Source organism: Asterias rubens, chromosome 2 (genome assembly GCF_902459465.1).
Source record: "Asterias rubens chromosome 2, eAstRub1.3, whole genome shotgun sequence".
Taxonomy (NCBI): domain Eukaryota; kingdom Metazoa; phylum Echinodermata; class Asteroidea; order Forcipulatida; family Asteriidae; genus Asterias; species Asterias rubens.
The window spans coordinates 20,559,689-20,586,995 of record NC_047063.1 but is presented as its reverse complement, the minus strand read 5'-3'; the positions used below and the strand labels follow the sequence as shown (position 1 = coordinate 20,586,995).

The 27,307-nt window shown below is 37.5% G+C and overlaps 1 protein-coding gene across 2 annotated transcripts; it reads right to left on the bottom strand.

The window, feature by feature from the left end:
- Nucleotides 1-951: 951 nt before the first annotated feature.
- On the bottom strand, nt 952-25,798 carry LOC117307358. Of its 2 annotated transcripts, none has more exons than XM_033792086.1 (2): nt 25,203-25,798; nt 952-3,952 (listed from the first exon to the last, which is right to left on the bottom strand). In XM_033792086.1, exon 2 carries the CDS (start codon nt 3,261-3,263, stop codon nt 1,998-2,000), a length of 1,266 nt encoding a protein of 421 aa, XP_033647977.1. In that variant the 5' UTR covers nt 3,264-3,952; nt 25,203-25,798; the 3' UTR covers nt 952-1,997. The 2 variants fall into 2 exon arrangements, with proteins under 2 accessions (XP_033647977.1, XP_033647978.1); XM_033792087.1 differs by having other exon boundaries at nt 952-3,944.
- Between the last annotated feature and the right edge of the window lie 1,509 nt (nt 25,799-27,307).

Below are 27,307 nucleotides of genomic sequence, written 5' to 3'. Positions count from 1 at the left end.
TTTGTCAAAGACCAGTGTTCTCACTTGGTGTATTCCATCATAAGCATAAAAATAAATATCAAGCCTGTGAAAATTTGGGCTCAATTGTCATCAAAGTTGCGAGAAAATGATGAAAGAAAAAACACCCTTATTGGACGAATTTGTGTGCTTTCAGATAAGAATAAAAGACTTCTAGCTAGAAGTCTTTTATTATTTTAGTGAGAAGTTACCTCTTTCTCAAAAACTACGTTATTTCAGAGGGAGAGTCGTTTCCCACAATGTTTTGTACTATCAACAGCTCTCCAATGCTCGTTACCAAGTCAGTTTTTAAGTTAATAATTTGTTCTGAGTAATTACCAAACGTGTACCTTCCCTTTAAAGGCAGTGGACACTATTGGTAATTACTCAAAATAATGATCATCATAAAACCTTTCTTGATTACAAGTAATGGGGAGAGGTTGAAAGTATAGAAGATTGTGAGAAACGGCTCCCTCAAAAGTAACGTAGTTTTCGAGAAAGAAGTAATTTTCCACGGATTTGATTTCGAAACCTCAGATTTAGAATTTGAGGTATCGGAATCAACCATACCAAAGCACACAATTTCGTGTAACAAGGGTGTTTTATCTTTTTATTATTATCGCGCAACTTCGACAACCAGTTGAGCTCAAATTTGCACAGGTTTGTTATTTTATGCATAGTTTGTTATGTTAAGTGAGGAGACTGTCTTTGACAATATTACCAATAGTGTCCACTGTCTTTAAATAAAGTAATATCTCTGAAAGAATATCAGTGTAATATGGTCCATCCTTATCGATCTACCAATACATAATGATTTTTCTGTTAAACCTTGGTGGACACAATGCGTGATTTCGAACTTTGCTAAAATATTATTTACAAAAAGAAATTGGCTATCCCTTGGTGTTATTATTTACTTTGTAAAACCTGCAAAACGAAATCAACACTTCAATGAAAAATATTTATACAGAACTTTAATGTACATTAAGTAAACAATTTAGACCGTCGGTGTAAATTTCCCTTTATAGCGAGGTGGATGATTATGTTAACAACAAAGGGAATTCCATGGATTCTGGGTTCTACACTAATAATTAACAATGGGGGACTTTGGGACGCTAGGTGGCAGCAGAGTTACAAGGTAAATTTCCATTGTTTACGTAGTTCTGAGCGTGCGCACATGACCGAGAACAATGAATTTTACCTGGTAAGTCTGCTGCCACCAAGCGTCCAAAAAGTCTCCCATCTCATTATCTCTGTGTCATTATTGCGTGCAAAATTTGGCTGTTGAGGAAGAGCAGAATTCGGGGGATACATGTTTACGTTGGCTAATAGTTTGATAAGTATTGCGTTCGTTGTTTTTTTTTTGTTTTTTTGCGGAAGCAACACCTGTTCAATCACATCACATTGCGGCATGATAAGGGGGGGGGGTGTCATAGGTTCCGTAAGGGGAATCCCCAAACTTAATTATTAAGTTGAACCACGAGGAGCATATTAATAAGCCATTTGCGAGTTATAGTTGAATACGGTCTGTTACATTGACGTCTGCTTCAATTTGAAATCCTCAGACTATAGAGATGTTGCTTATGGTTCTGACAAGCTTTTTAATACCACCCTCCATAATAGGAGCAAAGCCATTGGCATCATTGTACCATAAACATTCAATCAGAATTATGCACAAAAATGTGTGTTCGTCGTCTCTTATAAAAAAGCTTGTCCCGAATCATGTGACATGGCAACTGTCTCTTTATAGTCTGATGAATTCAAATGGAAGTGGTAACTTGTGATATAGCACGTCATTGTACCAGACAAAAACACTGTTTAACACGCAAACAGCGTTTTCACCTTCACAATTACATAATACAGCGAGTCCATCAAATTATAAAAAGCACCCAGACACCTCTTTGACTAACACCGTTGCAACACAGGGGGACACAGTCATGTACAATGCGTGTTTAAATTGTGCCTTTTGGGATTTGAGTTTGAGGATAGTCGCTTTCAAAACGTTAACTCTGTTCCTCCTCCACAGTAAAGCTATGATCCCTCGACAGAATCGGGAAGCACTCGACTTTGTGTCCACGGTTCCAGTGATACCTCTGACAGTCCTCGCTACAGTATCGGCTTAGCCGACACCGTGAACACAGTCGGAACTTCTGGCCTGACTGCTCCTCGGAACGACCGCATCCGGGGGAGGAACACCACCGGATCATCTTGAGGTGAGGGGTACGGAAGAGTGCTGTTCGCTTGTTCCCTGTCCCTGGATTACATGGCCAGTTGTAGGTGCCATCCCCGTGCCGGAGGTTCCCTCCGAGTTGGGCGATCAACCCGGCCACCAGGAACCCTGATTTGGTGATCATATCACGGCGGACCATGTAATGCCATAGCCTACTCGCCTCCTTCATGACCTGGTACTCCTTCAGGAGTGCCGTGGACGTGTTCCCACCACACTCCCCAATTAGATCCAGGATTCTCAGGCAAACCTCACCGATGATTATGTTCCTAGTACGGCTCAGTAGACTCACCACGGTCCGGATGAATCCACATTGGCAGCACACCACCATGACTTCACGATCCCTCGATGCATAGAGACAGTTGTAGGAAATAGCGAGGGCTGATACAACAATGCTGCTCATACTGTAAGAAGGTGCAACAAGATCCTCTGACGCTGACGACATGGACTCCCGGCTTATCTTACGCTGCCTCTCTTGTTCGTGTCTACTGTTTGTCTTATTCTCTCTGAGATTCTCTGATGTTCTGAGACACGATAAGATGAGTCTGTTCATCATTGGGATGAGGTCCATTCCAGCATGAGCAATTCTCTGCAATGCTGGCGTGTAAAGACAAGACATCCAGAGAATTCTCAGCACATTTTGCATCTTTAGATCCAGACAGACATCGGGGTTGCCAACATCAGTGCACAAGTATCCTAAGCAGTGTTCTATGAGAGTCTCCCCTAGACGTTGTACAACACGGCAATACGAGTATTTATCCACGGAGCTGAGATCGTCCAGTCCGTCTAGTAGCTGGTCTAACACCACCTGGTCATCGGGTCCAGGGCGCCTGAGATGACGGCCGAAGTTCCTGACCTGTCCCTCCAGATCACCATTGCGGAGCGCGGCCACCACTTTACCGGCCGTGGTGAGCCGAGTGGCCGGCATGCTACTCGTGCTCTGGTACGCGCTCTGGCTACTCGTTGCCGCACTCGAGCTTTCCCCATCGTGTAGCTCCACGTCTGAGCGGGAAATGTCCGTGTATTTCGTTCTCTTTTTCATGGTGTTATGTCTGTTCGATTCGCCTTAACGCCTCAGCCGACATTAGAAGGCTGGAGTGGAAACTGCAGGGGCATTCCTGAGCTCCCTCACACCTTCGTGACTGCGTGACTGCAGCGGTACATGTCGCTAAACACGCCTGCTACTCCACTCAATCTAATGCATATTTCAACACAGTTACTCCAGTGAGCTTGACAAAATAGTCCATCCTGAATCATCTTTATAATCATTCTCACCGTGAACTCAACAATGCAATGGTTGATCTATCACTCCGAAGGGAAACAAACTTTCAATAGTTAAAGATGCAATTCCAACCATAGAGAAAGTACCACAGATATTCAATGTTCTTCAATGCTCCAATGGCACTATACGCATGAAATTATACCATTAGCTCTACGATGTCGACGTAAAGGGCGCATCAAAACAACATCAAGAATGGGCGCCAAATTGGTACAAAGAAGCAGAATTCCGGTCAATTCAGTTTCCAATAAAAATATTTTTCGCTTGAGGGGAGTGACTGAACACTAGTCCAGTACGTTTAATTGTCCTGTCTATTACAGTGGTCGGATCATGACGATTTTGACGGATGAGTAGCGATGAATGAACCTATAGCGAAGGCACACAGATGGGGTCACACAGGCCTACATCATCACGAAGTATTTCACTTGTGTCTGACACATACGCCTACACATCTGCAAACAAATATAAACAGTGCAAGGTTATGAAAAGTTTTTGTGAAAAATAATATTAAACCCAATAAGTGATTTTGGGAAGATTGTATTCATTCATTCCTATCTACTTGTTATCTTACAAATACATCATGCAAACAAATAACCCATGACAACTTCATAGCGCTACTGCTGTTTGGTTTTAAATGAGAACAACAGGACAATATTAAGGAGTTTGTGTTTTGTTCGATTCCGTGAAATCGACGGTGACAGTATCCTCACTTGGTGTATAAAACAACAAGTCTGTAAACATTAGGGGCTCAATTATTGGTCACCGAAGTTGCAAGAAAATAATGAATGGAGAAAAGATGAACACATTCTGTTGGGAAGTGTTTTTTTACTGATGCATGAGAAAGGCTTCATGCCTGAAGCCTTTCTCAGATTCAAATTATTTTGTGCACAATTATCTCTCAAAACCGTTGCATATTATAAACAGCTCCCCAGTGCTCTTCACCAAGTATAAGTTTCCATGGTCATTAGTTTTTGGAGTAAATACCAAAGATATATTGAATCCTTTTATAGAAGTTGGGTACTGTTTGTAACACAAAACACAATGTCCACAGATTTACATTAAACTTACACCGTTTGATAGTAGAAAGCTTTCCTAAAAATATTACTAGCTGAGGTGCTGTAGTTTTTCAGAAATGAGTAAAACAATGTCATGAAAGTACGTTTTTACCTGCTAAAATAATATTCGTCTCATGATTACTTAGACGAACATTATTTCCATTACATTATTCTACTAATTTCTCAAAACTACATCGCCTAGGCAAGTAGTGTTTTCAGGGAAGCTTTTTTCTATCATTATTCAAACGGTGGACACCTTTGGTAATTGGCAAACAAACATTCTCAGTTGGTGTATATATCCCATTCTCAACATGCATAAATTATTAACAAAGTAAAAACAATGGGCTCACATGGTCATCGAATTTGCAAGAGAATATGAAAGAGAAAAAAACAACCATGTTACATTACTTTGTGTGCATTCAGATGCATAAGTATTTTATTATTTTGAGTGAGAAATTACCCCTTTCTCAATAATTATACGTTACTTCAGAGGGAGCCGTTTCTATTAATTGTATTTTTGAATCGATGTCATGCAAAATATGCATCGGTTTTTCACTATTTTCTTGTGGCCGGTCGATCTCAAACTTCTACAGGTTTGTCAGTTTATATTTTTAAAGTACACAAAGTGCTTACACTACCAGCAACTGTTGTGTTAATAGCAAAAACTAATTTTGCAGCGTTCGTTTAAGCAGAAGGTTACAAATACTTTCCTCTCCATCACCAGGGGAATTGTATAACATAAATTTACACTAGAGTCTAGGGCCATGTGCTTTCTATGTCATAATTAATTACACATGTCACTGCCTCATGCACAAAATCAAATCAATAAAATATGATTCAACGGTGAATCATCCCACCGTCGCCATTGTCTGTTTTGTAACAGAGCTCAAGAGCGATACAATTAATTGATATTGTTGGACTGTGCTTCATACAACTATAACATAACCATAGTTTTTGTATGGTGCATTTAGTATCATTGTGTTTAACATAAGTGCCCTGGCCTCAATACCTTAAACAAATGCTGCTTGACAATCGTCTACTAATTTAAAGACAGTATAGACACTATTGGTAATCACTCAAAATAAGTATTGGCATAAAACCTTTCTTGGTAACGAGTAATGGAGAGAGGTTGATAGCATAAAACATTGTGAGAAACGGCTCCCTCTGAAGTGCCATATATGAAGTTTTTGAGAAAGAAGTAATTTTCCACGAATTTGATTTCGAGGCCTCAGGTTCAGAAGCAACCATCTAAACGCACACAACTTCGTGTGACTATAGGGTTATTTTTCTGTCATTATTACCTCGCAACTTCGATGACCGATTGAGCTCAAATTTTTACAGGTTTGTTATTTTATGCATATGTTGAGATACACCAACTGTGAAGGCTAGTTTTTGACAATTACCAAAGTGTCCACTACCTTTAAGCAGACATGAGTAGGATGCCAGTTACATAATATGAATCTGGTGGTCTGCTTACGTGTGACATGGTAAACTCTTGTTTCATTTTGTTTAATAAAAAAACAACAACAATCAACAAAAATCTGTCGAACTTTCGCCAACTACATGGTCATGTATCAGTGATAAAAATAACAACAACGTAGTGGTTTATATTTTAAAGGCAGTAACATCACTTGGTGATCCCAACATTTATATCAATTAATAAAAAGATCTGTGAAAATTTGTACTCAATATTGGTCATCGAATTTGCAAGAGGATATTGAAATAAAACACACCCTGGTTGCACAATGTATGTTTTTTTCAGATGCCTATAAAAAGGGATTCAGCAGCCCTGAAGTTTGTTTTATTATTTGCATAAGAAATTACCGCTTCTCAAATAAGACGTTAAATCAGAGGCGTTTTGCAAAATATTTTATACTGTCAACAGCTCTTCTCCATTGCTTGTTACAAAACATTAAGTTTTGATGGCTTGCTTACAATAACTTTGAGTAGTCACCATGCCTTTCAGTGGTGGGTAGTTAGTCAGGTTATTGCAGAAATGGATGCAAGCTAGAAGCACTTTTATGACTAATTTAACTTTGCTACAACTATACCCAGTACTTTCTCAGATGGAATGAAGAAAAAACCACTCCAACAGTCCAGCGGTCTAAGTAAAGGGTTGTATTGTGTTAATGGTTTGAGGTTTCTGCAGTATAGCCGGTAATCAGACCATGCAAGCTTGATTTCGTGGGGTCTGTGAATGTTGTTTCCCTCGACCTTTTCTTAGTTTGACGGAAATGTAGTGGATTTAAAGAGCTAACACAAGTTATTTAGAGTGTTCTTCGAATGTGTTTTTTCCTCGTATATTTCATCGGTATTTATGATCGAAATAATGTCTGTTGACTGGTATCTATTCGTATATCTTTTTAAACAGTGATCTTTCGCTTTAAAGAGTAATGCAGCTGTGTTTTTTCTTCTTCATATGGGATTTTAAGTATTGGGATTTGAAGCACTGCGTGGTGATCTTTTGTGTTGTGGTATTACACCATGTGTGTATCTATCTTTCTGGTTAGATTAGGTTCTTTTGAGAACTTGTCTCGATCACCTTCAAGGGTTGGGGTACTTTTTGTAACACAAAACACAATGTCCACAGATTTACAGTAAACTTACACCGTTTGAAGATATTGATAGTAGAAAGGGTACCTTAAAATATTAGTTGCTGAGGTGCTGTAGTTTTTGAGAAATGAGTAAAACGATGCCATGAAAATACGTTTTTACAAATCCCATGCTAAAATAATTTTCGTCTCATGATCACTGAGACGAAAACTATTTTAATGACATTGTTTTACTCATTTCTCAAAAACTACAGCACCTCAGCAAGTAATATTTTCTGGGAAGCTTTCTATTATCATTATCTACAAACTGTGTAAGTTTAGTGTAAACATGTGGACATTGTGTTTTAATATATGGACATTGTTTTTTTTTTTCCTACAAAAAGTACATAGACCCTTTAAAGTCGCCTGGAAATATATCTTTCAAACATAAGAGTATGTGCTTACGAACAATAAAACAATTTTTAGTAATTGTTTGCCACGATTTATATGTTTAAAAAATATATAAAGTTGTTTGGGGGGCTGACTTCGCCTACCCCTTTTGTGACGTAAATCGAGGCAGACTTTGCCTGCAATGCGTATAGTAAACACACGTGCAAAGTACATGTACGTCCAAGTCGTGAGTTGGTACGTTTCAAAAAGTGTTTTTCTGCATTCAGCAGCAATACACCTGGTCGGCATTGCCGGAAAAAAAAAAAAACTTTTTTTGAAACGTACAAACTCACGACTTGGTCCGTACATGTACTTTGCAATTGTGTTTACTCTACGCATTACAGGCAAAGTCTGCCTCGATTGACGTCACGAACAGCGCCCTCTCGGGTCAGGGTCTACTCTTAAATTTGTAAATAACATAAGAACTGATTTTTTAAAACCTTAGTTAACTGTTTATTCACATTCCACTCAACAAAACACATGTATTAGGGACAAAAGCTTTATTTTGCAAAAATACCACTTCCAGGTGACTTTAAGCGAAAGTAGTAGTCCCAGCCAATTTCCCACCTTCCGCCCACAGGGTAGCCATAAGGTAGGATAGTTCTCTTCAGAATTGCAAGTCTGCCTAGTTCCGAAAAAAAAATAATCCGCGGTAGTACATATTGAAGATATATAGCGAGACAAGTTTTCAAAAAAACATGGTCTACCCAGCAAGTAGATACACACATGGTGTTACCGCAAACCTAATTTTATTCAGCCTCCATGTTTAGGAGGAATCAACTCATGTCCCCTTTCCAGAAATGACAAGTTATGCTACCATAAATTATTACAATTGCACATCTTGGAGTATGGCATGACGAAAGAGTATGTGTCAGCCAATTTCTGTAAGACTTCCTCAGCTGTCAAATGGAATGCAGAAGGCAACCGAAGAGATATCTGACGTCACATAATTATGACGTATTCTAAAGTTCGGTGAACCGTACCGCCGAGTGACGTCATCATGCGAGTTCACGTGCTCACTTTCCCACGTTATGGGATAACTTGTTTCAGTATTGACTTGTGCTAATTAATGGACGATGGGGAGGCATTGGGGTAAAATATAATTATATGAAGGGTTCGGGGTAGGGATTTTAAAAACAGAAATTGTATTTAGAAAGCTTGATGCGTGCGGGATCAATATCATCAAAAACAGATATGTTACAGTGCCCCGCCATGATCCTGGTGGAAGGAATATATTAGGCCTACTACGGGAAGAAGCAAAAATGTTCCCCTCTGGCCATCTAACCTATCAAGTTAAATGAGGCAACGTTGAAAATCTATTTAAAGACAGTGGACACCATTGGTAATTACTCAAAATAACTATTAGCATAAAACCTTACTTTGTAACGAGTAATGGCGAGCCGGGTTGATAGTATAAAACATTGTGAGAAACGGCTCCATCTGAAGTGAGGTAGGTTTCGAGAAAGAAGTAATTTTCCTTTGAGTTAAAATTTGAGGTCTCGATATCAAGCATCTTAAAGCGCACAACTTCGTGTGACATGGGTGTTTTAACTTTCATTATTTTCTCGCAACTTCGACAACTCAAATATTCACAGGTTTGTTATTTTATGCATAATGTTGAGATACACCACGTGAGAAGACTGGTCTTTGACAATTATCAATAGTGTCCAGGGTCTTTAAATAGTTTGTGAGAAATCAGCGTATGTGGGGGTGGGTGTCAAGCAAGCTGAGCCATCTTGCTTTTTGGCGTTTCGTTATCAATACAATCAATCGGGGCTATAGAAAGTCGAAAATAGTCTGATACCTTATCAGTATTATGATATGTAGTTGACCACAGGTAACACGACACAACATGTGCTTTTGATATAAAGTGGTGTTTTAAACTTTGCATGGTGTGCATGAGAAGAATCAACTTTATACTACAGGGATGTTGTGTTGTATGATTTCACACAAGTTTACAGGCACTGCACGCTATTGGCAATCAATCAAGATAGTTGTTGGCGTAAAAACTTACTTGATAACGAGCAAAGGAGAGTTTTTTTTTAAATAAGTATAACACATTTTGTGAGAAACTGCTCCCTCTGAAGTAACGTAGTTTGAGGACGAGGTAATTTCGCACACAAATATTAAAGGGAAGGTACACGTTTGGTAATTACTCAAAACAAAATATTGGGAAGGAGCATTCGAGAGCTGTTGATAGTATAAAACATTGTGAGAATCCGCTTCCTCTGAAGTAGCATAGATTTTGAGAAAGAGGTAATTTCTCACTAAAATAATAAAAGGCTTCTAGCCTGAAGTCTTTTATTTCTATCTGAAAGCACACATTCGTCCAACAAGGATGTTTTTCTCTCATCATTTTCTCGCAACTTCGATGACCAATTTAGCTCAAATTTTCACAGGCTTTGTTATTGTATGCTTATGTTGGGATACACCAAGTGAGAAGACTGGTCTTTGACAATTACCAAACGTGTACCTTCCCTTTAAAAGACTTAAGGCCTGAAGCACATTTTGTGCAACAATGGTAGCTTTTCTTTCTCGTTCATTATTCTCTTGCAACCTCGATGACCAATTTTATTCAAACAAATCACAGAAAGTTATATTGTGTGCATAATGTAAGGGGGAACACTGGTCTTCTGCAATATTAGCAAAGGTGTCCTGTGCCCTTAAACTGAAACTGTTAAACTCCACCTTTACATGCATAAATTATGCAGCTCACGGTACGAAATAACAAGTTAAGAGCACTCGGATTCAAGAGCTAAAATAAATCCAGTCCTATACACAAATTAACATAGTGCCCACGTGATTTTAGGTGAATGCTTTTTGCTGTCCCACGTACATTAGCTACAACCTATTGACTCGATGTATTTTCTTTGTGCTACAATGTCTGCTCTGCAAAACAGATGTATATTCGAAGTCATCCGCGTATGATCCGTAAAGGTGCGGATGTCGAGCTTCGTGTTCAGGGCCCCATTTCATGGAGTTGCTTCAGAAATCAATGCTTAAGAATTTTCTGCTAAGCAGAAATGAGCAGGATACCTGTCACAAATTGTACTTTTGACATAGCAGTTTGGCTGGTAAACCTTGTTTTGGTAAACATAATTTGTTAAAGCATAACTAATAACACAAAAAAGCTGTAGGAGAGAATGATCCGGGACATTTTACAAAACTAAAATAATAATAAAGTAAAATAATAATAATATAAATAATAATATAACAATGCTGTAATACTGCAATATAAAGAGTGTGTCGTTTGGTAATGATTCTGACAAATTAATAGCAGTACAAACTTACGTGGTATAAAGGACAGCAGCTTTTGGATAGTATAATACGTTTTGATAACTATTTCACTTCGATATGCTACGTCTGTATAAAAACATATCACTTGTTATCCCATTAAGTTTGAATATATTAGAAGCGCTACTGAGGTAACGCTTCATTGACATGTATTTTGTACGGGTTCATGTTATTGTATTCACCTACATTTATATATGATTCAAGACAATCGAACGGTTCAAAAAACAAAGGTATACATTGCCTTCTAAACATAATACTTCAATGACGCTACGAGGAGGTTTAGTTGAACGTTAAGCGAGGAACTCGAACGTCCACAAAATGTGTTGTTAAAATCACACGTTTTTACCATACGTGAAGTTTCCATTTTGCACGTCAGTTACGTACGGACGCGCAGACGTCATACGTGAGCATGAAGTAAGCCCAAAGTGGTATGGACTGTAAAGGGGTTAACCCTGTTTCAGCCCTATGAGTAGGTGGCAACGGCCTCTGGAAAAAATAATTGTAGCCCACACCTTGAAGTGGCCTTCAGGCCTTGTGTGTCAGGCGACTTGCATAAAAAATAACAAAAAACGTCACGCAAAAAAAACCACGATTTTGACGTTCACGTTCACGTTCACAAACCTCCCTAATAATATGGTGTTTTTCGTAATATAACTACATTTGACAATTTTTGGGGGTAGTTTATACTTTTAATTGAAGACTATACTGTGTTGCATCTCTGACGTGGTCTAAGCTTATTTTCTATACAGGTTTGTTGAAAAGGAAACAAGGTTCGTAGTCAGGTGGCATTTCCCCACGATGGTTAATTTTAGAATTAAATGACACACTGCCATTGATATCCAGAATCAGAGAATCCCTTTGACATGGGCTCTAGACCTCTATGGCTTGGACTGACTGATGAATAACCGGTCGAATGCGATACCCGCTCTCAATACAACAAAACCTTCATTTTTCATTAGGGATGTTTTTTCACCTGCTGGGGGCTTTTTAGAAATATCCGTGTATTTTTTTTTCAGAGGCACTTTCCAGAAACTTGATTTGCAACGTTGTATTCTGAAGGTTGTTGGGGATGAATGGTGCAGGGCCTATAAATCTTAATACGGAGATCGGGTTTAGCGTGGTGATGGGTTTGGGCGGTGCACTGCTTGGGCGGATGGTTGGTGCACTTATCGTTCTTTTAGGGGTGGTGGTTGGGTGGTAGGTGGATGGTTCAGGTGTCTTCTGGGTTGGGTTAGGTTGGGTTGTGGTTGGGTGGCGAGTGCGTCTTGGGGTGGGCTGGGTGGTAGTTGGGTAGTGGATGGTTGGAGGAGTAGTGTTTTTTGGGAGGGTTGTGTGATGGTTCGGTTGTGGATGGTTGGGGTGTCTTCTGAGGTGGAAAAGGGGGTGATTGGCTGGTGGTAAGTAGGTATTTACTGGTATTCATAACTGAAACACATAGTAGGGCAATATAGCTTCCTCCTCACAACACGAGTATTCTGGAATGATGACTGTTTAAATCTCTTTTCGGGAAGCGAAGGGGCATCAAGCCCCCACCTTGCCACTAGGTGTTTACTGCTTTAACCAAAAGTTTCCGTCGTCCAGTTTGCAACTATAAGACAAAATATAACCTGAGTATTGACAAATTAAAACTAAAGTAAACATATGTGTTTTGTTTGAAGAAACAGCTCTATGGTTTTTTTTTTATACTATAAAAACACTCGCCCAAAATAAATAAACACGACATGTTGTTTGTGCTTCCCCTTTAGGTTTAGTGGTTCACATAATATTATTACACTGGGTACGTTAGCAGATGGCACAGGACAGCCAAAACCACTGTATAAAACATAACTTACACGCCCGGTGTTTATTTAACACCGTACTTTATGCTGGGTGGTGTAACACGAGATAATTCATCTCATACATGATGATTACTCACACCAATTCTGTAATGACATTTTTCACAGGGTGTTTAAAACTTAGACGGTATAATGATGATGATAGTAGAAATAATCCCTTGAAATATTTCTGTCTGATGTAATGTGACGTCATGTTTGATGAAAAATATTAATTTCGCGTTTGGATTTTATCGCTCAGTAGCGTTGTATTCATTTTTTGTTGCATTGATGATATGGACAAAATGTAATCGGTTTTCACCATTTTCTCGTGACCCAGATGGCCGATTGATCTCACCAGGTTTGTCGCTGTATGTATATGGTGCATCACATAAAGTGCTTACACCAGCATTTTTTTATACATTTTTTATTTGGGGGGGGGGGGGGGCAAAAACCGTATATTTTTTTATCCTTTCACGAACTTTGGAAGAAAACGTTTGTATTGTAACCTCAAGTCTCATGCGAATTTGAATATTGTGACCCGTTATAGAGTGCGTGAGTTTGTTTCAGTGCACAAGAGTGGTCCGAAAATGTTCGAATACGCGCGAAACTTGCATAGTCAACGTAGGCAAATAGCAGCAGACTCTTCCAATGAACGATGGACACCCCTTTTGTAGTTACTCTAGATAATTGTTAGCATACTTGGTATGACAAGCAATGAAGAGCTGTTGATAGTATAAACATTATGAGAAACGGCTCCCTCCGAAGTAGCATAGTTTTTAAGAAAGAGGTACTTTCTCACTCAAATAATAAAATACTTCAGCTGGGCGTTTTATCATGCATCTGAAAGCACACAAAGTAGTGAAACAAGGGTGATTTTTGTTGTGTTATTCTCTTGCAAAATCGTTGACAGGTTTGTTATTTTATGCATTATGTTGGGATATACCTAATGAGAATAATAACAATTACCATTAGTGTCCAGTGTCTTTAAATCGTATGCTAAGAGGGTATTCGTGTGGGCGTGACTATCTGTCGACATCGAGGACTTATTAATAAAGAGGGATCAGGGTGTTTTGACAAAGGGATGCGTCCCTTTCGCTTTCACGAAAACCAAAGAAACTGTCGCTAAAAAAACATATATATATATATATATTTTATACACAGGTCCCTCATACCTATTTTTAAAATCATCATACCTTTGATCTTGCTATTCTTATTAATTGACCATTGTTAGTTGCATCATGATGCAACTTGCTCTCTAATCCTACCCTTTCATGTCTCCCTGCATTGTTGTCGAACAATACATTTACCACTTTTATGGTCCAGTAACCCATCCTTTCATTCTAAACATCCTTTGTCCTCGCCACTTCACTCCTATTGGTTCATAGCCACCAATATTGTCTCTGAAATAGAAACTTTGATTGGCTGTTATTTTCCCGCTTCTTTCTGGATCCTTCCCTTAATCCCTTTCCCCCTCTCTTTTTCTATAAATGGATATGTATTTGTTTGTACTTGTTTTATGCCTCTGAAGAAGGTCCGGATTGGATCGAAAGCTAAGGCCATCTACCCTATTCATTATATATATATTATACATAATATTAGAGAAAATGAGATGTTCGAATTTAGTTTTCATCGATGTTACACCATGCCAATTAATCCTACAGCAGCATTTTTCGAATTAAAGTTTAGATTTGTACATGGAAATTTTTTTAAAAGAAGCTGCACTTCAGATGCAGCTGTCGATTGTTCTGTTATGTCTGCCCTATTTTATTGGGAAATTGAGATGTACATAATCAAAATGTCAAAATGACCTCCTATACGCTAACCCACGCTATGGCCATGGATTACTGACTAGTGTTGAGATGTCCTTTAACTTGAACATTTTGTTGAACTTAAACGTTTTTATGGAAGGTTGCGATACACCACGTGAAATCGACACAACCCATAGCCTTGTCTCAAGGCTCTCTGCTTTTAAATCACCACGAAGCTTGAATCACACGTTTGTGCGGCACCTAAATGTAGCCTGAGCCCTAAATGTAGCCTGACCTAAATGTAGCCCCAAACATGTACCTAAATGTAGCCCGGACCTAAATGTAGCCCCAAACATGTACCTAGGTGTAGCCCGGACCTAAATGCAGGTACATGTTTGGGGCTAAATTTAGGTCAGGCTACATTTAGGGCTCGGGCTACATTTAGGTGCCGCACACACGTTGGACAACGAACAGCACGGTACTGCATGCATGTACTTGATACACATATACCGTGGGGTACAACGAAGCCGAAACAGCTGCGGCTTGTGTCAAGAGCCTTGAGTCAAGGCTAGTAGATCTGCCATTCCTAAATGAAGCAGTCACCTGCAAAGTGGCCCAAGGCAAGATGCAGTTATAACAATTTATCATTTTATACAATACCCTAACTCAATTATGTCATGGAAGATCATAATTGAGACGACAGACAAAACCCCTTTTTTCCATCCTCAAACATTTTCCTGACGGTTTTGTTTAAATGAACACGTTGCCTTGGATCGGACGAGTTGGTCTATGAAAAGCGTTTGAAACCTATTGTTATGAAATGCATATGGATAGAAAGGTGTTTTAAATGTAGAATATAATGATCCACACAAGTATCACTCAAAATTGCACGGTTTTCATTTTACGTCGCGAACTAACACGGCCGGCCATTTATGGGAGTCAAAGTTTAGAATTAAACACAAGCTGAATGAAATTGGGCCCATGAAGCAAACATAAGGTACGTACACAAAAATAACAATATAAATAGGACTACACAGAACAGGTCCGAGGATAAAAAAGCGAAATATTTAACAGTTTAGGCGATCCCAACAATAAAACAAAACATGGGCACGCACCATGTACAACATGAACTATAATACATAACAAAGTTACACGATGGTAAAACTAAAAACCTCCCACACAAAAAACAATTTAATCAAAGTTAAATTAATATTTCATTAAAGACAGTGGACACTATTGGTAATTACTCAAAACAGTTATTAGCATAAAACCTTACTTGGTAACGAGTTATGGGGAGAGGTTAGTAGTATAAAACATTGTGAGAAACGGCTCCTTCTGAAGTGAAAGAAGTAATTTTCCACGAATTTGATTTCGAAACCTCAAGTTTAGAATTTGAGGTCCCGAAATCAAGCATCTGAAAGCACACAACTTCGTGTGACAAGGTTTTTTTTTGCTTTCATAGTCATCTCGTAACTCCAAAGACCAATCGAGCTCAAATTTTCACAGGTTTGTTATTTTATGCATATAGGTCGAGATACACCAAGTAAGGAGACTGGTCTTTGCCAATATTAACAAAAGTGTCCAGTGTCTTTAACATCTCCGTTCCTTTTTTTTAAACCGAGATTGTGTTTTGCTTTCATGCATGATGCATTATAAGATATACATGTACATCGTAACCTAACACTCATCAAATGCTTCAGGTCCAGTATACATCCCGTGTGTATACATAAATTAATTTGTCTCGTTCAACGTAACAAATTGATTTTGTTTTCTATTCGGCCGTCATCGTCAGTTTCAATAAATATCTTTCAGAAGTCGCTGTTGTCATAGTTGCTTCTTGCTATTTTAAGATTAGACAGTACTATTGTCCCTTTGCTCAAATGCCACGTTCAATTTGTCCTAAAGCTGTTCCAACGTCATATGTTTTCAGTATTGAAGGCAAGTTGTGTACAAATACTTCCTGATGGAACTTCCTTTAATTGCATTTTATTTCTGGGTGATTATTTTTCGAAAGAATTTCTTTCAGCGAAGTAGGAAACTATCAAGCCTTTTCTTTGGGTTTTTCACACAAGAGAGAACAGGAAAAACATATTATTATTAGTTATTATCACAAAAAGTGCAGTTTTGTCGGCAGATGATGTCTTTTCTTATTTCCTCTACCTACTTGAACCGAATCCCTTCAATGTTGTATGAAGTCTTTTCATTACAAAACAGTGTTTAAAGACAATGGACACTATATTGGTAATTGTCAAAGACCAGTCTTACTGGACATTATTCGTAATTGTCAAAGGCCAGTCTTCTCACTTGGTGTATCTCAACATATGCATAAAAAACTCTGAAATTTGAGCTCGATTGGTCGTTGGAGTTGCGAGATAACTATAAAAGTTAAAACACCCATGTCACACGAAGTTGTGGGCGTTCAGATGCTTGATTTCGAGACCTCAAAATAATTCTAAATCTGAGGTCTCGAAATCAAATTCGTGGAAAATTACTTCTTTCTAAAAAACTACGTTACTTCAGAGGGAGCCTCTGAAAGTAGTATTTGGGGGAAAACGGCTAAATTTGATGATTTTTTTAGGGACTGCTCTTCTCTATTCCTGGAAGACCTTTGAAGTCATATCTTAGTCTATTGTATCCCAAGTAGCTCAATTCAGCCGGTGTGTCCCTTTAAAGGGAAGGTACACGTTTGGTAATTACTCAAAACAAAATATTAATTAAAGACTGACTTTGTAGCTAGCATTGGAGAGCTGTTGACAGTATAAAACATTGTGAGAAACAACTCCCTCTGAAGTAACGTAGTTTTTGAGAAAGAGGTAATTTCTCACTAAAATAATAAAAGACAGTCTAGCTATAAGTCTTTATTCCTATCTGAAAGCACACAAATTCGTCCAACAAGGGTGTTTTTTTTCTTTCATCATTTTCTCGCAACTTCGATGACCGACTGAGCCCAAATTTTCAGAGGCTTGTTATTTTATCTTATGATGGGATACACCAAGTGAGAAGACTGGTCTTTGACAACTCCTAAACGTGTACCTTCCCTTTAAACACACATTTGTGTATGAATAGAAGCAAAGAAAAGTATTTGAAAATATTTGAATTTGAGGTCTCGAATTTGGAAAAACGACTGGGGTGTCAAAATGTATTCAAAACAGGGGCTTACTTAACAACAACAGGCATTGCATGGTGAGGTATCAATATTTTATTATTTTGTAATCGGTAACACCATGCATCATGTGTGTGTGTGTGTGATGTCTACTTGCCAGGTAGAGTTTGTTCTTTAATAGAGAACTCTGGAGAACTGAGTATATTTTCGGATTTTTCTGAAACCACAACAATGTATACATTATTTATAAAGTGGTAGTTCGCATTATTTTTGTCGCTACACAGTAAAAATAAATTTCCTTTAATGTTACAGTCCTCTATAATTATTATAGGACTTTCTGAATGTGCTTGTGGACGCGTGTTGATTTAGACGGTATGATACGGTTTGCTCTACTCGGCTTATACATGGACTATAACCGGTGTATTGATTCCAATATGACACGTCTGACAGACTAGTGTGACATAAAATGGCGCATAACCTTGTTCGACCGACAATTATAACCGCTCATTCTGTCTGTACAAAGCACTGGATGTGCCATGTGCGCCCGGTGAACATTTAAATGCACTGGATACTATTGGTATACTAATTCAAAACAATTGCTAGCATAAAAACTTACTTGGTAACGAGCAATGGAGAGCTGTTGTAAATATAAATCATGGTGAAAAAAGGCTCCCTCTGAAGTAACTCAGTACGGATGATAAGCATAAACAACTTTGGCTGAAGCATTTTATAATGCATCTGAAAGCACACAAACTAATGCAACAAGAGTGGTTTTTCTTTAATTATTCTCTCGCAATTCGATGACGAATTTGTGCAGAAATTTTCACAATTTGTTTTGCTATTTTATGCATATTTTATGCATACGTACGTGTCCATGCATTTAAAGGTAGGGTCAGCGCTTATATTTGTTTGTCTGTCTGTCTGTTTGTTTGTTTGTTTGTTTGTTTGTATGTATGTTTGTTTGTTTGTTTGTGTGTTTGTTTGTTTAGCTGATCTTCCCATCGAGGGAATTCGGCAAACTACAAACATTCGTTAATTAAGGTTTAGAACAAGAATAACACTACTCTTCAAACTTCCAATGATGTCTTCCCCCTTTAAAGGCAATGGACTTACCCGTGTGGTAAATGTTAAGGACCAGTCTTCTCACTTGGTGTATCCCAACATATCATACAATAACAAACTATATTGGTCATCGAAGTTGCAAGAGAATAATGAGAGAAAACTAGACATAAGAATTTGTTTGATAACAAATTCGAGGTGTTCGGATTTCTGGCCTGAATTAACGAGCCATCACTTTTTAAGTTTAGTTGACTGGGGAGATAGTGAGCTATGCTGTGTGTTATTGTGAAAACAAAGTGAATAGCTATTAAATAACCTTTTTTCTAAGCGTTTTATCACGTTGTGCACCGCATTTGTAGATCTTTATAAGAGGTTTCATGTACAAAAAGAATCTTGAACGTAGCTCTTTTGGTTTGAAGATATGATTTTTCAAATTATTTAAGGTTTATTTAACGTTTATTTAACGTAATGACGTCACCATTCCAAAAAAGTTGCGGTGCCGTCTACTCACCGAGGTTGATGTTCATGAGAAGTTTCAAGTTCATACAAGTTTCAGTTTTTCTCAAAATTGGCGGAGAACGTTCAGGCAGAAGAAGAAGACGGAGAAAAAAAAAAAAAAAAAAAAAAAAAAAAAAAGAAGACGGAGAAATGAAGGTTTGTCATAGTAAACTTCAGCTTCCGGTTTGACAGGATTTAAAGGTCAAATGGGGTCACACTTTGTGCAAAACATATAGAATTGCCAGAGAGCTCAAAATTGATGTAATGATTATTAATGTACCACGTTTCATTAATAAGATACACAATTTTGTATGTACAAACTTATACTTCCGGGTTCGACCGGAAATGAAGGTCAAATGAGGTCACACATTGTAAACATTTGTAGAATCGTCGAAGGGCCTTAAAATTAAGTTATTATATTAATACACAAAATAATATTATTCAGATACGATTTTTTATAAAACAAACTACTACTTCCGGTTTCGATCGGAAGTAAAGGTCAAATGGGGTCACACCCTGTGTAAGATTTGTTTAATACTTCATGTTTCAAGTCCGTACATGCTGTATTTTTTGAGATAGCAAAATAATTTTTTTTTCGACCTCGTGTACCATTTTCGTTGTGACGTAGCTATGACGTCACACATTATATTTTTAGAATGCTCTTGAGTTTAAAAAAATTTTATGCATTGGACATTTTTTCATATTTTTATTCACTTAGGCTCTAGAGCCCAAAATAACATGATTTGTTACTTTAACTTCCGGTTTCGACCGGAAGTAAAGGTCAAATGGGGTCACGTTGTGCACCGCATTTGTAGATCTTTATAAGAGGTTTTATGTAAAAAAAGAATCTTGAACGTAGCTCTTTTGGTTTTGAAGATATGATTTTTCTAATTATTTAAGGTTTATTTCACGTTTATTTAACGTAATGACGTCATCAATGACGTCACCATTCCAAAAAAGTTGCGGTGCCGTCTACTCACCGAGGTTGATGTTCATGAGAAGTTTCAAGTTCATACAAGTTTCAGTTTTTCTCAAAATTGGCGGAGAACGTTCAGGCAGAAGAAGAAGACGGAGAAAAAAAAAAAAAAAAAAAAAAAAAACTTAACAATAACAATAGGTTTTCGGCTAAAAGCCGAACACCTAAAAATCCTTGTTTCGCAACTTTTTGTGCTTTCAGATGCATTTAACAAAGGGCTTCAGCTGAAGTATTTTGGGTATTTGAAAGAAGCTGACCTCTTGGTCAAAAGCTATGTTACTTCAGTGGAGTTATTTCTCAGAATGCTTTATACCGTCAACTGGTCTCAATTGCTCGTTTACCAAGTAAGTTTTTATGCTATAAATTATTTTGAGTTATGACCAATAGTGTCCATTGCCTTTAAGGACGATATAATCTACTTGTCGAAGAGCAGACATAATAGGAACTGGGATCATATGAGTATTTAATAACATACCTCTACGGAAGTACTTATTGTAATAATATGGACCATGAATGATATAAAAATGATTAATATCCCTGGGCTGCCAGAGGAGTTTGATTGACACAATAACTTTTTGTTTAAGATTAATGAAGGAGAAAGTATTGACATTCAAGATGTATTCATTATTTATAGAAAACGACAGACCTATATTGTGTTTTGTTTTGTACATCCGTGTTTGCGTCCTTGTAGCCCATCTGTGACGAACGATTCTTATTCTTATTCTTATTTGAAATAATATTTTGGTTATCATTTGGTTGAAAACGACATTATATTGAAATTTTATATTAAAGTGATTCATATGTACATACATCATTTTTAATAAGGTATTTATATAGCTTCAATATCAATCAAGCACTAGATAGGGTAAATATTTTTTTTACACTTGTTGTATTTGCGATTAATAGTCAGAGTCCCTGGGGGGGGGGCTTCTGTGTGTAGGTTTGCGGAGCAAAATGAGAAAGTTTTGTATGAAGTTCCAGGTAAAAAAAAACTTGTTTTATAATTAGTAACAAGGTCTTCTGTAGCGAGAACTGCAATCAGCTCTCACTTTCGGTACCTTATGGGGAACAAGGACAAAACAAAACAGGGAAAACAAAAGGTTCCCCGTAAGGAATTTTAAAGATGGGGTGCTCTTACACAAGGAAATTTGTGTACAAAACTTATGGGAAACTGTTAAGTGCAGGGACAATAAAAGGGAGAGAACCAAAGAATGCCCCGCTAGGATGCATTTTTGGATTGTGTGTGTGCGTAAAAAATAATGGGAGCTTCCTTATGTTGTTGGGGGGTTTTTTTTTGGGGGGGGGGGTTCAAAAAAAGAATGGACCTCACAAGGGTGTTCTTTGTTTAACCTGGACCCTGCAGGGATTTTTTCGAAAAGGGAATAATAGAACGATTTGGTTCCCACCAACCGAAGCCGTAAGGTTTGTGTGTGTGTTTTTGCGCTATATACAAAGTTAGGACCAGAGAACAAAAGTAGCCAAAATAAAAAGGGACTTGAAAAACCATGTGGACTTACACACACCCACACAGCATTATTAACAGTGACGAAGAAGATTTCCTTTAAGTGTACAAAACAAAGGAAGTGTTTACAGAACAAAGGAGTTTCCACACAGTGAGTGCATCACAGGGCTTTGTACGTGTTTCCGACGTATTTTCTTTATAATACAAATAATACTTCCCATGTCCCGGTAAGTGCTCTCCAAAAGACATGGCTATAGCTTGAACCGACTCGAATGGTTTTCCCTTTACTGTGGATTTCGTCTTAATTTTCTTGTTTTTACCACACACGACGGTCGAAAGAGGCCCGAGTAATATAGAGAGGGTTTTTTAACTTAATTATTTCCAATCCCCTTCAAATAATATGTATTGCTTGTGGAGAATTAATCTTTGTACCTTGCCTTTTAACCTATTAAAGGTTCGCTTCTAATAAATTACTTAATGAGAAATCTCAATAATTGTTTTTGTCATTGCGAAATACGTGTTTTCCATTTGTGTACAATATTCATTTCTTTTCTTTTTTGGCACTGCGAAACATGACGTACTAAGGATTATGAAGTAAAGGCCCTATTTTCTATTACTAGTTATTATATTTATTGTGCTTTAATTTGTCTAATTTGTGTTATTTATTTCTCATTTATTTTGTTAATTTTTTTGAATCCAGGGCCCAATTAAAAAGAAAAGTGGTAAAGCACAACATCGTTTCAGAATAAGGCTTCAATAAGCCAACAATGTATTAAAGGGGGGCCTACAATGTAACACTGGTATCCTGTTCATTTCTGCTTGGTAAACGATTGTTAAGCATTGGTTCTGCTTTAAGAAGCTTTATGAAATCGGGCCCCCTTTATTTTACTCTTTGGATATTTAAATCGATGTCACAATGAATTGATTTTGATGTTGAACAAAGACAAATCGACTAGAGTGGGATTTGAACCTATCACACACGGATTAACTGAGCTATCTAATCATGTTGGTAACAACGAAATTGGTATCAAAATTTTTCTTTGGGATCAGCTTCCGATGGGAGCCTTGTTTCTTTTAGGCAATACTACGGGCTCCATCAGCTGTTTCTTTTTCCTTCCTGTATTTAAATTGCGAATTGCTGTATTTTTAAAATGTTTGTTTTTACCAAATCACTGTGCATTATTGTACTTGTTATCTTATCCGATATACGAAATAAATACAACTATACAACAAACTATCGGTTGGTCAAGAGAGACGCGTGCGCAACTTAAATGTAATTGCAAAGACCATAGGGGCTTATGTCATAGAGCTGCTTAAGCAAAACATTTGCTCAAGCACGAAAATAGCTCGCTTATTTTACACATGTTACTATGGCCAAAATTGTATGCCACATTGCTTGTGACCGGTATTTAGCTGTTGTTTACTCAGCATAACAATTGAGTGGAGTCTTGGCCGGTAATCTGATTTTACTTAGCAAGGATTTTTTTGCTTAAGCAAAGTTTTGTGCTTAAGCAGCTCTCTGAAATTTTGCCCTGTAGATTCTAAATGACGGGAAATAGTTTGTATTGTAGCTTGTAATTTGGAGTGGACAAGAATTTGTTTATTGACTAGACCAGATTCAAAAAAGACTTTTAAAAGACCAAAACCAAAAATATTACGACAAATTCAATATGCCTACTGGTATTTTGACAAAAAGGGATAAACAAAATTAATTTCAGGAAAGAATACGCTGTTATTGATGATTAATATCAAACTCAAAAGCTGCCAGTCGGTATAGTTTTTGACAATGTCAAGCTACATATACCTGCAAATAAAGCAGCTTTTAATTTACACATCAGTCAGAATCATCTGATTCAATTTGCTGTTGTTTTTATCACATTTTCAAGGATTGAAAAATTAGTAATATAATTACATTTTTAGAAATATACGTTACTCATAACGTATACCACAACCTACACCACAGTGTCCAATGCTGCAGTTCCTAAAAAGAAATTAATATTTTCCGCTATCCGATCATTCCCACCATTATGAATTCATACCTTGTGGATTTATTGACTAATTCAGTTTGCCACAGTGATACCAAACACAAGCATGACTTCTCTTCAGAGATCACCCCCCCCCCCCTCCATACTTCCTTCCCCCACAAAGAGATAACTTCAATTCACCCTAAGAAGGAGCGGGCAGATTTGTCCGTGACGGAACTATACCAAGCAAAGCAGCTACGTCTTATCTTTGATTCACTATTTTGAGGACTCAAGTCACACGATTAAATTGATATACAAAATGTTGTGACAACTTAGGAAGGTTTACATGTAAACTACTCCGTCAGCCAGGCTCCTAGTGGATGACACCCATGCCTTCATCCTTATGGATTGTGAAGAGGATGTTTGAGACACGGAAGTAAGTCGCAATATGCCCCTGGTGGCAGTTGATTTGGGACAGCCAAAATCAGTTAAAGTGTGTATAGCCCTTACCAAAATAATATAGGCCGTTTTAGGCCTTGTGATTTTAGGCAATCTCTCAAAACAAAGAAAGGAGAAAAAATACCCAAAAGACTGGCAAGTCAATGTTGTTATTTTAGCCAAGCCTATAATATCAGCAGTTGACTGTCAGGCTATTTGTTTGTTTTAACACAAAACACACTGCCACAGATTTACATTAAACTTGCACAGTTTGAAGATAATTATTATAGTAGAAAGCTTCCCTGAAAATATTACTTGCTGAGGTGCTGTAGTTTGTAAGAAATGAGTAAAACATTGTCATGAAAATAATTGTCGTCTTAGTGATCATGAGACGATAATTATTTTAGCATGTAAAACGTATTTTCATTACATTGTTTTACTCATTTCTCAAAAACTACAGCACCTCAGCAAGTAACATTTGAAGGGAAGCGTTCTAATACCATTATCCCCAAACGGTGTAAGTTTAATGTAAGTCTGTGAACATTGTATTTTGTGTTACAAAAAGTACCCAAAATCCTTTGAGTAACCTATTAAAGTTGTTGGTGTTTGAGCTACATGAAAGATGGTGTCAATTCACATCACGAACACTGTTGTTCAATTAATTTACACAAAGTTTTGGTGTTTGGATTTCAACACATTTTGGTTTCGACACCAGAGTTTTTGCAGTAGGTCCCTCATGAATTGATGTTTATTTATTTAAAATATATATGTATTTATATTTAATTACCTATTAATTAAGTTTGTTTATTCTTTTGCTTATTTATTTACTGTTCTATTTTTAAGACCATGAAGCAAAATGGTTAGAGTCGAATAAAACCATGTTTAAGGATTGTTATTTTATTAATGTATATTTTTTAATATGATTATGACGTTACCTTTATCAGGTCATGATTAAAAAAATAATATTTTTATTCAGTCATTCTTATTTTAAGCGCCAATTAAAGGATGGATTAGTTCATTTAAAAATGATAACACTCCAGTAAGTAACAGATTTCCTCTTCCATTCTCAATCTCGAATAACTAAGACAATGCTCAACCCAAGTCCTTTAAGATAAGCCGTAAAAATTGTCTTCAAAATTCTCTTTCTTGGTATATGTCCCATCATGGCATTTACTCGGGTAGCCTTGAATTACTGCATGTGTCCTGTACGCATGCACGTGTTCGAAGTTACTGCACTTTAATTTCCGACATAATTTCTGTCGCTTAACTTACAACTGTATAATTATTTACAACTTTAAAAATCCACTCACCTTGAAATGAGAACCCCAAGTCCACTCATTTGTGACAAGTCAACTCCTTTGTGTTTACCCCCAGAAGATTCAGGATTCAGGTATAATCACAGTCTCCGACTGCCGGGCTGACCACGTTTAAAATAATATAGTTCATAATGATGTGCGTCGTAGATTTTCAATAATTCCAATATCGCGGATAAACAACTTCCATTCTAGATATTTTGACAGATATTTTGAAGAGCTGATATAATATCAAATACACACCAACAGAAGTGTAATAATCCACAATGTCTCTATAATACTAACAGTCTTCTCCTTCTACTTGATGATAAGGCCAACATGAAACCTTGTGATGTAGTATCTAGCTGTACACACGTTCGGGGCTTGGCTGTTGATGATCAACGAGGAATCCTAGGCATGTTCGCTGACAGCATGGACACCCAGACACGTTTTGTATTATTTTATTTTATGCAGAGATGTTACGGTGTTTATTGTGTGATGCTAGCGTTGACTTGATCCGCGCCGTGCTCACTGCTCTATCTTCCCCCGGTGTCACAGCTCTCTATGTCGAGACTCCGCTATGCACAGCCTCGATGTGTATGAAGCCTCGACGATAAAATTCAATATCAGGTTATCGACATAACAGTATTAAAGAGCATCGTGTGAAATTACACTAACATGTCTAACTCACTGATGCGGATGCCATTCACCGTAAGAATGCCACTATATCCGACTCCTTTGAAACGAGTGTTCTCTCATGCGCTGTTTATTTGTTGTTATGCTTGACAGTGAGCGCAAAACATTGTCCGGTTTGAAATTGAAATTCGAAAAGTGGAGAGTGCCTAATTATGTTTTCTTTTATTCTTCAATACAATGAAGAAATAAACATAGCATTTTTTTATTTTTTTATTTTAACTTCCTCAATTACACATCCAAGAACACAATAGCGCCAATAACAAGGTGATTTAAAACAATAGTAAGTTTTAGATGTGGGAGGAAATCCCGTAAACATGCATGGCTCCGGTATGAGGCGGGGGGGGGGCGCAGAGTCAAACTGTTTTTTAAAAACATAACTCAAAGAATAAAAGCATAAAAAAGTAGCCTAAAATCCAATCTTCCATAAATATTGTTTGCATTTGCTTGGTTACCAAATATAATTTATCGCCAAAACAATGTTGGTTGTGGAACAAGCTAAATTCAATTGTTTTACTAACCATGTGTACAGTAAAAAGACGTGGGTGAAAACAAATCCATAAAGTTCTGAGGAGGCAAAACATTGACCGAAAAAACGGTTTGAATTGTGCCAAGGATTACGTTTAATTATCTGGTTTACATAGCGATTTGGTAATAAATTTAAAATAAAAAATCAAATTTTGGACAAACGGTTGACATTTCAGATGGAAAATTTCCCGGGACAATTTGGAACTGGTTTTGAAATAATAATGATCACCGATTACTGACACCTTGGGTCGTGGTAGAAAATGTCCCTAAATATTTTTGCCGACTTGAATTAGTTGCAATCCCGTAAGTCTAAAACCCAATTAGAACTAAAGAGTGAAACGCAGAGTTTATTTTCAATAATTTATTCTCGAACTGACACAATGACAGCTTTTTCTAGGCACGAGTCACAAAAAGTCGCGGACAACACGTGAGTGTTAAAATTGACGCCATGGGTGTTGTCATAACATAAATACCGGAAAACATACTTTTGTTTACACCGTGGTGTTAAAACAACACTTATTTCTGGCAACACCTCTCTTTTGTCCGGTGCAGCGCAAATTACGATGCGGTGGTCATTACAAGTCTACGCCAACCGTCTCAACCTGCTGCTGATCTAGATGCCGATGCCCTTCTCGGTCCTGTCCAATTCTCAATGCCGTTCTTTCAGGGTATTACTGGACGACCTATTATTCTCTTCCCCTTGTCCAAGAGGTTATTTTACACCTATTTTACAAGCTCATGAACAAACATGGACTTCAAATAGTTTAATATTTTGATTGTCTCTTTGTATCTGTGTTAGAATTATGTAGTGTACCGATATTGACAATTGCCAACATTGTAGAGCAGAGGGCATTAGTTTACTTTCAAACCAACTTAGGTCGTTTTTCATTTAAGGAAGCCTT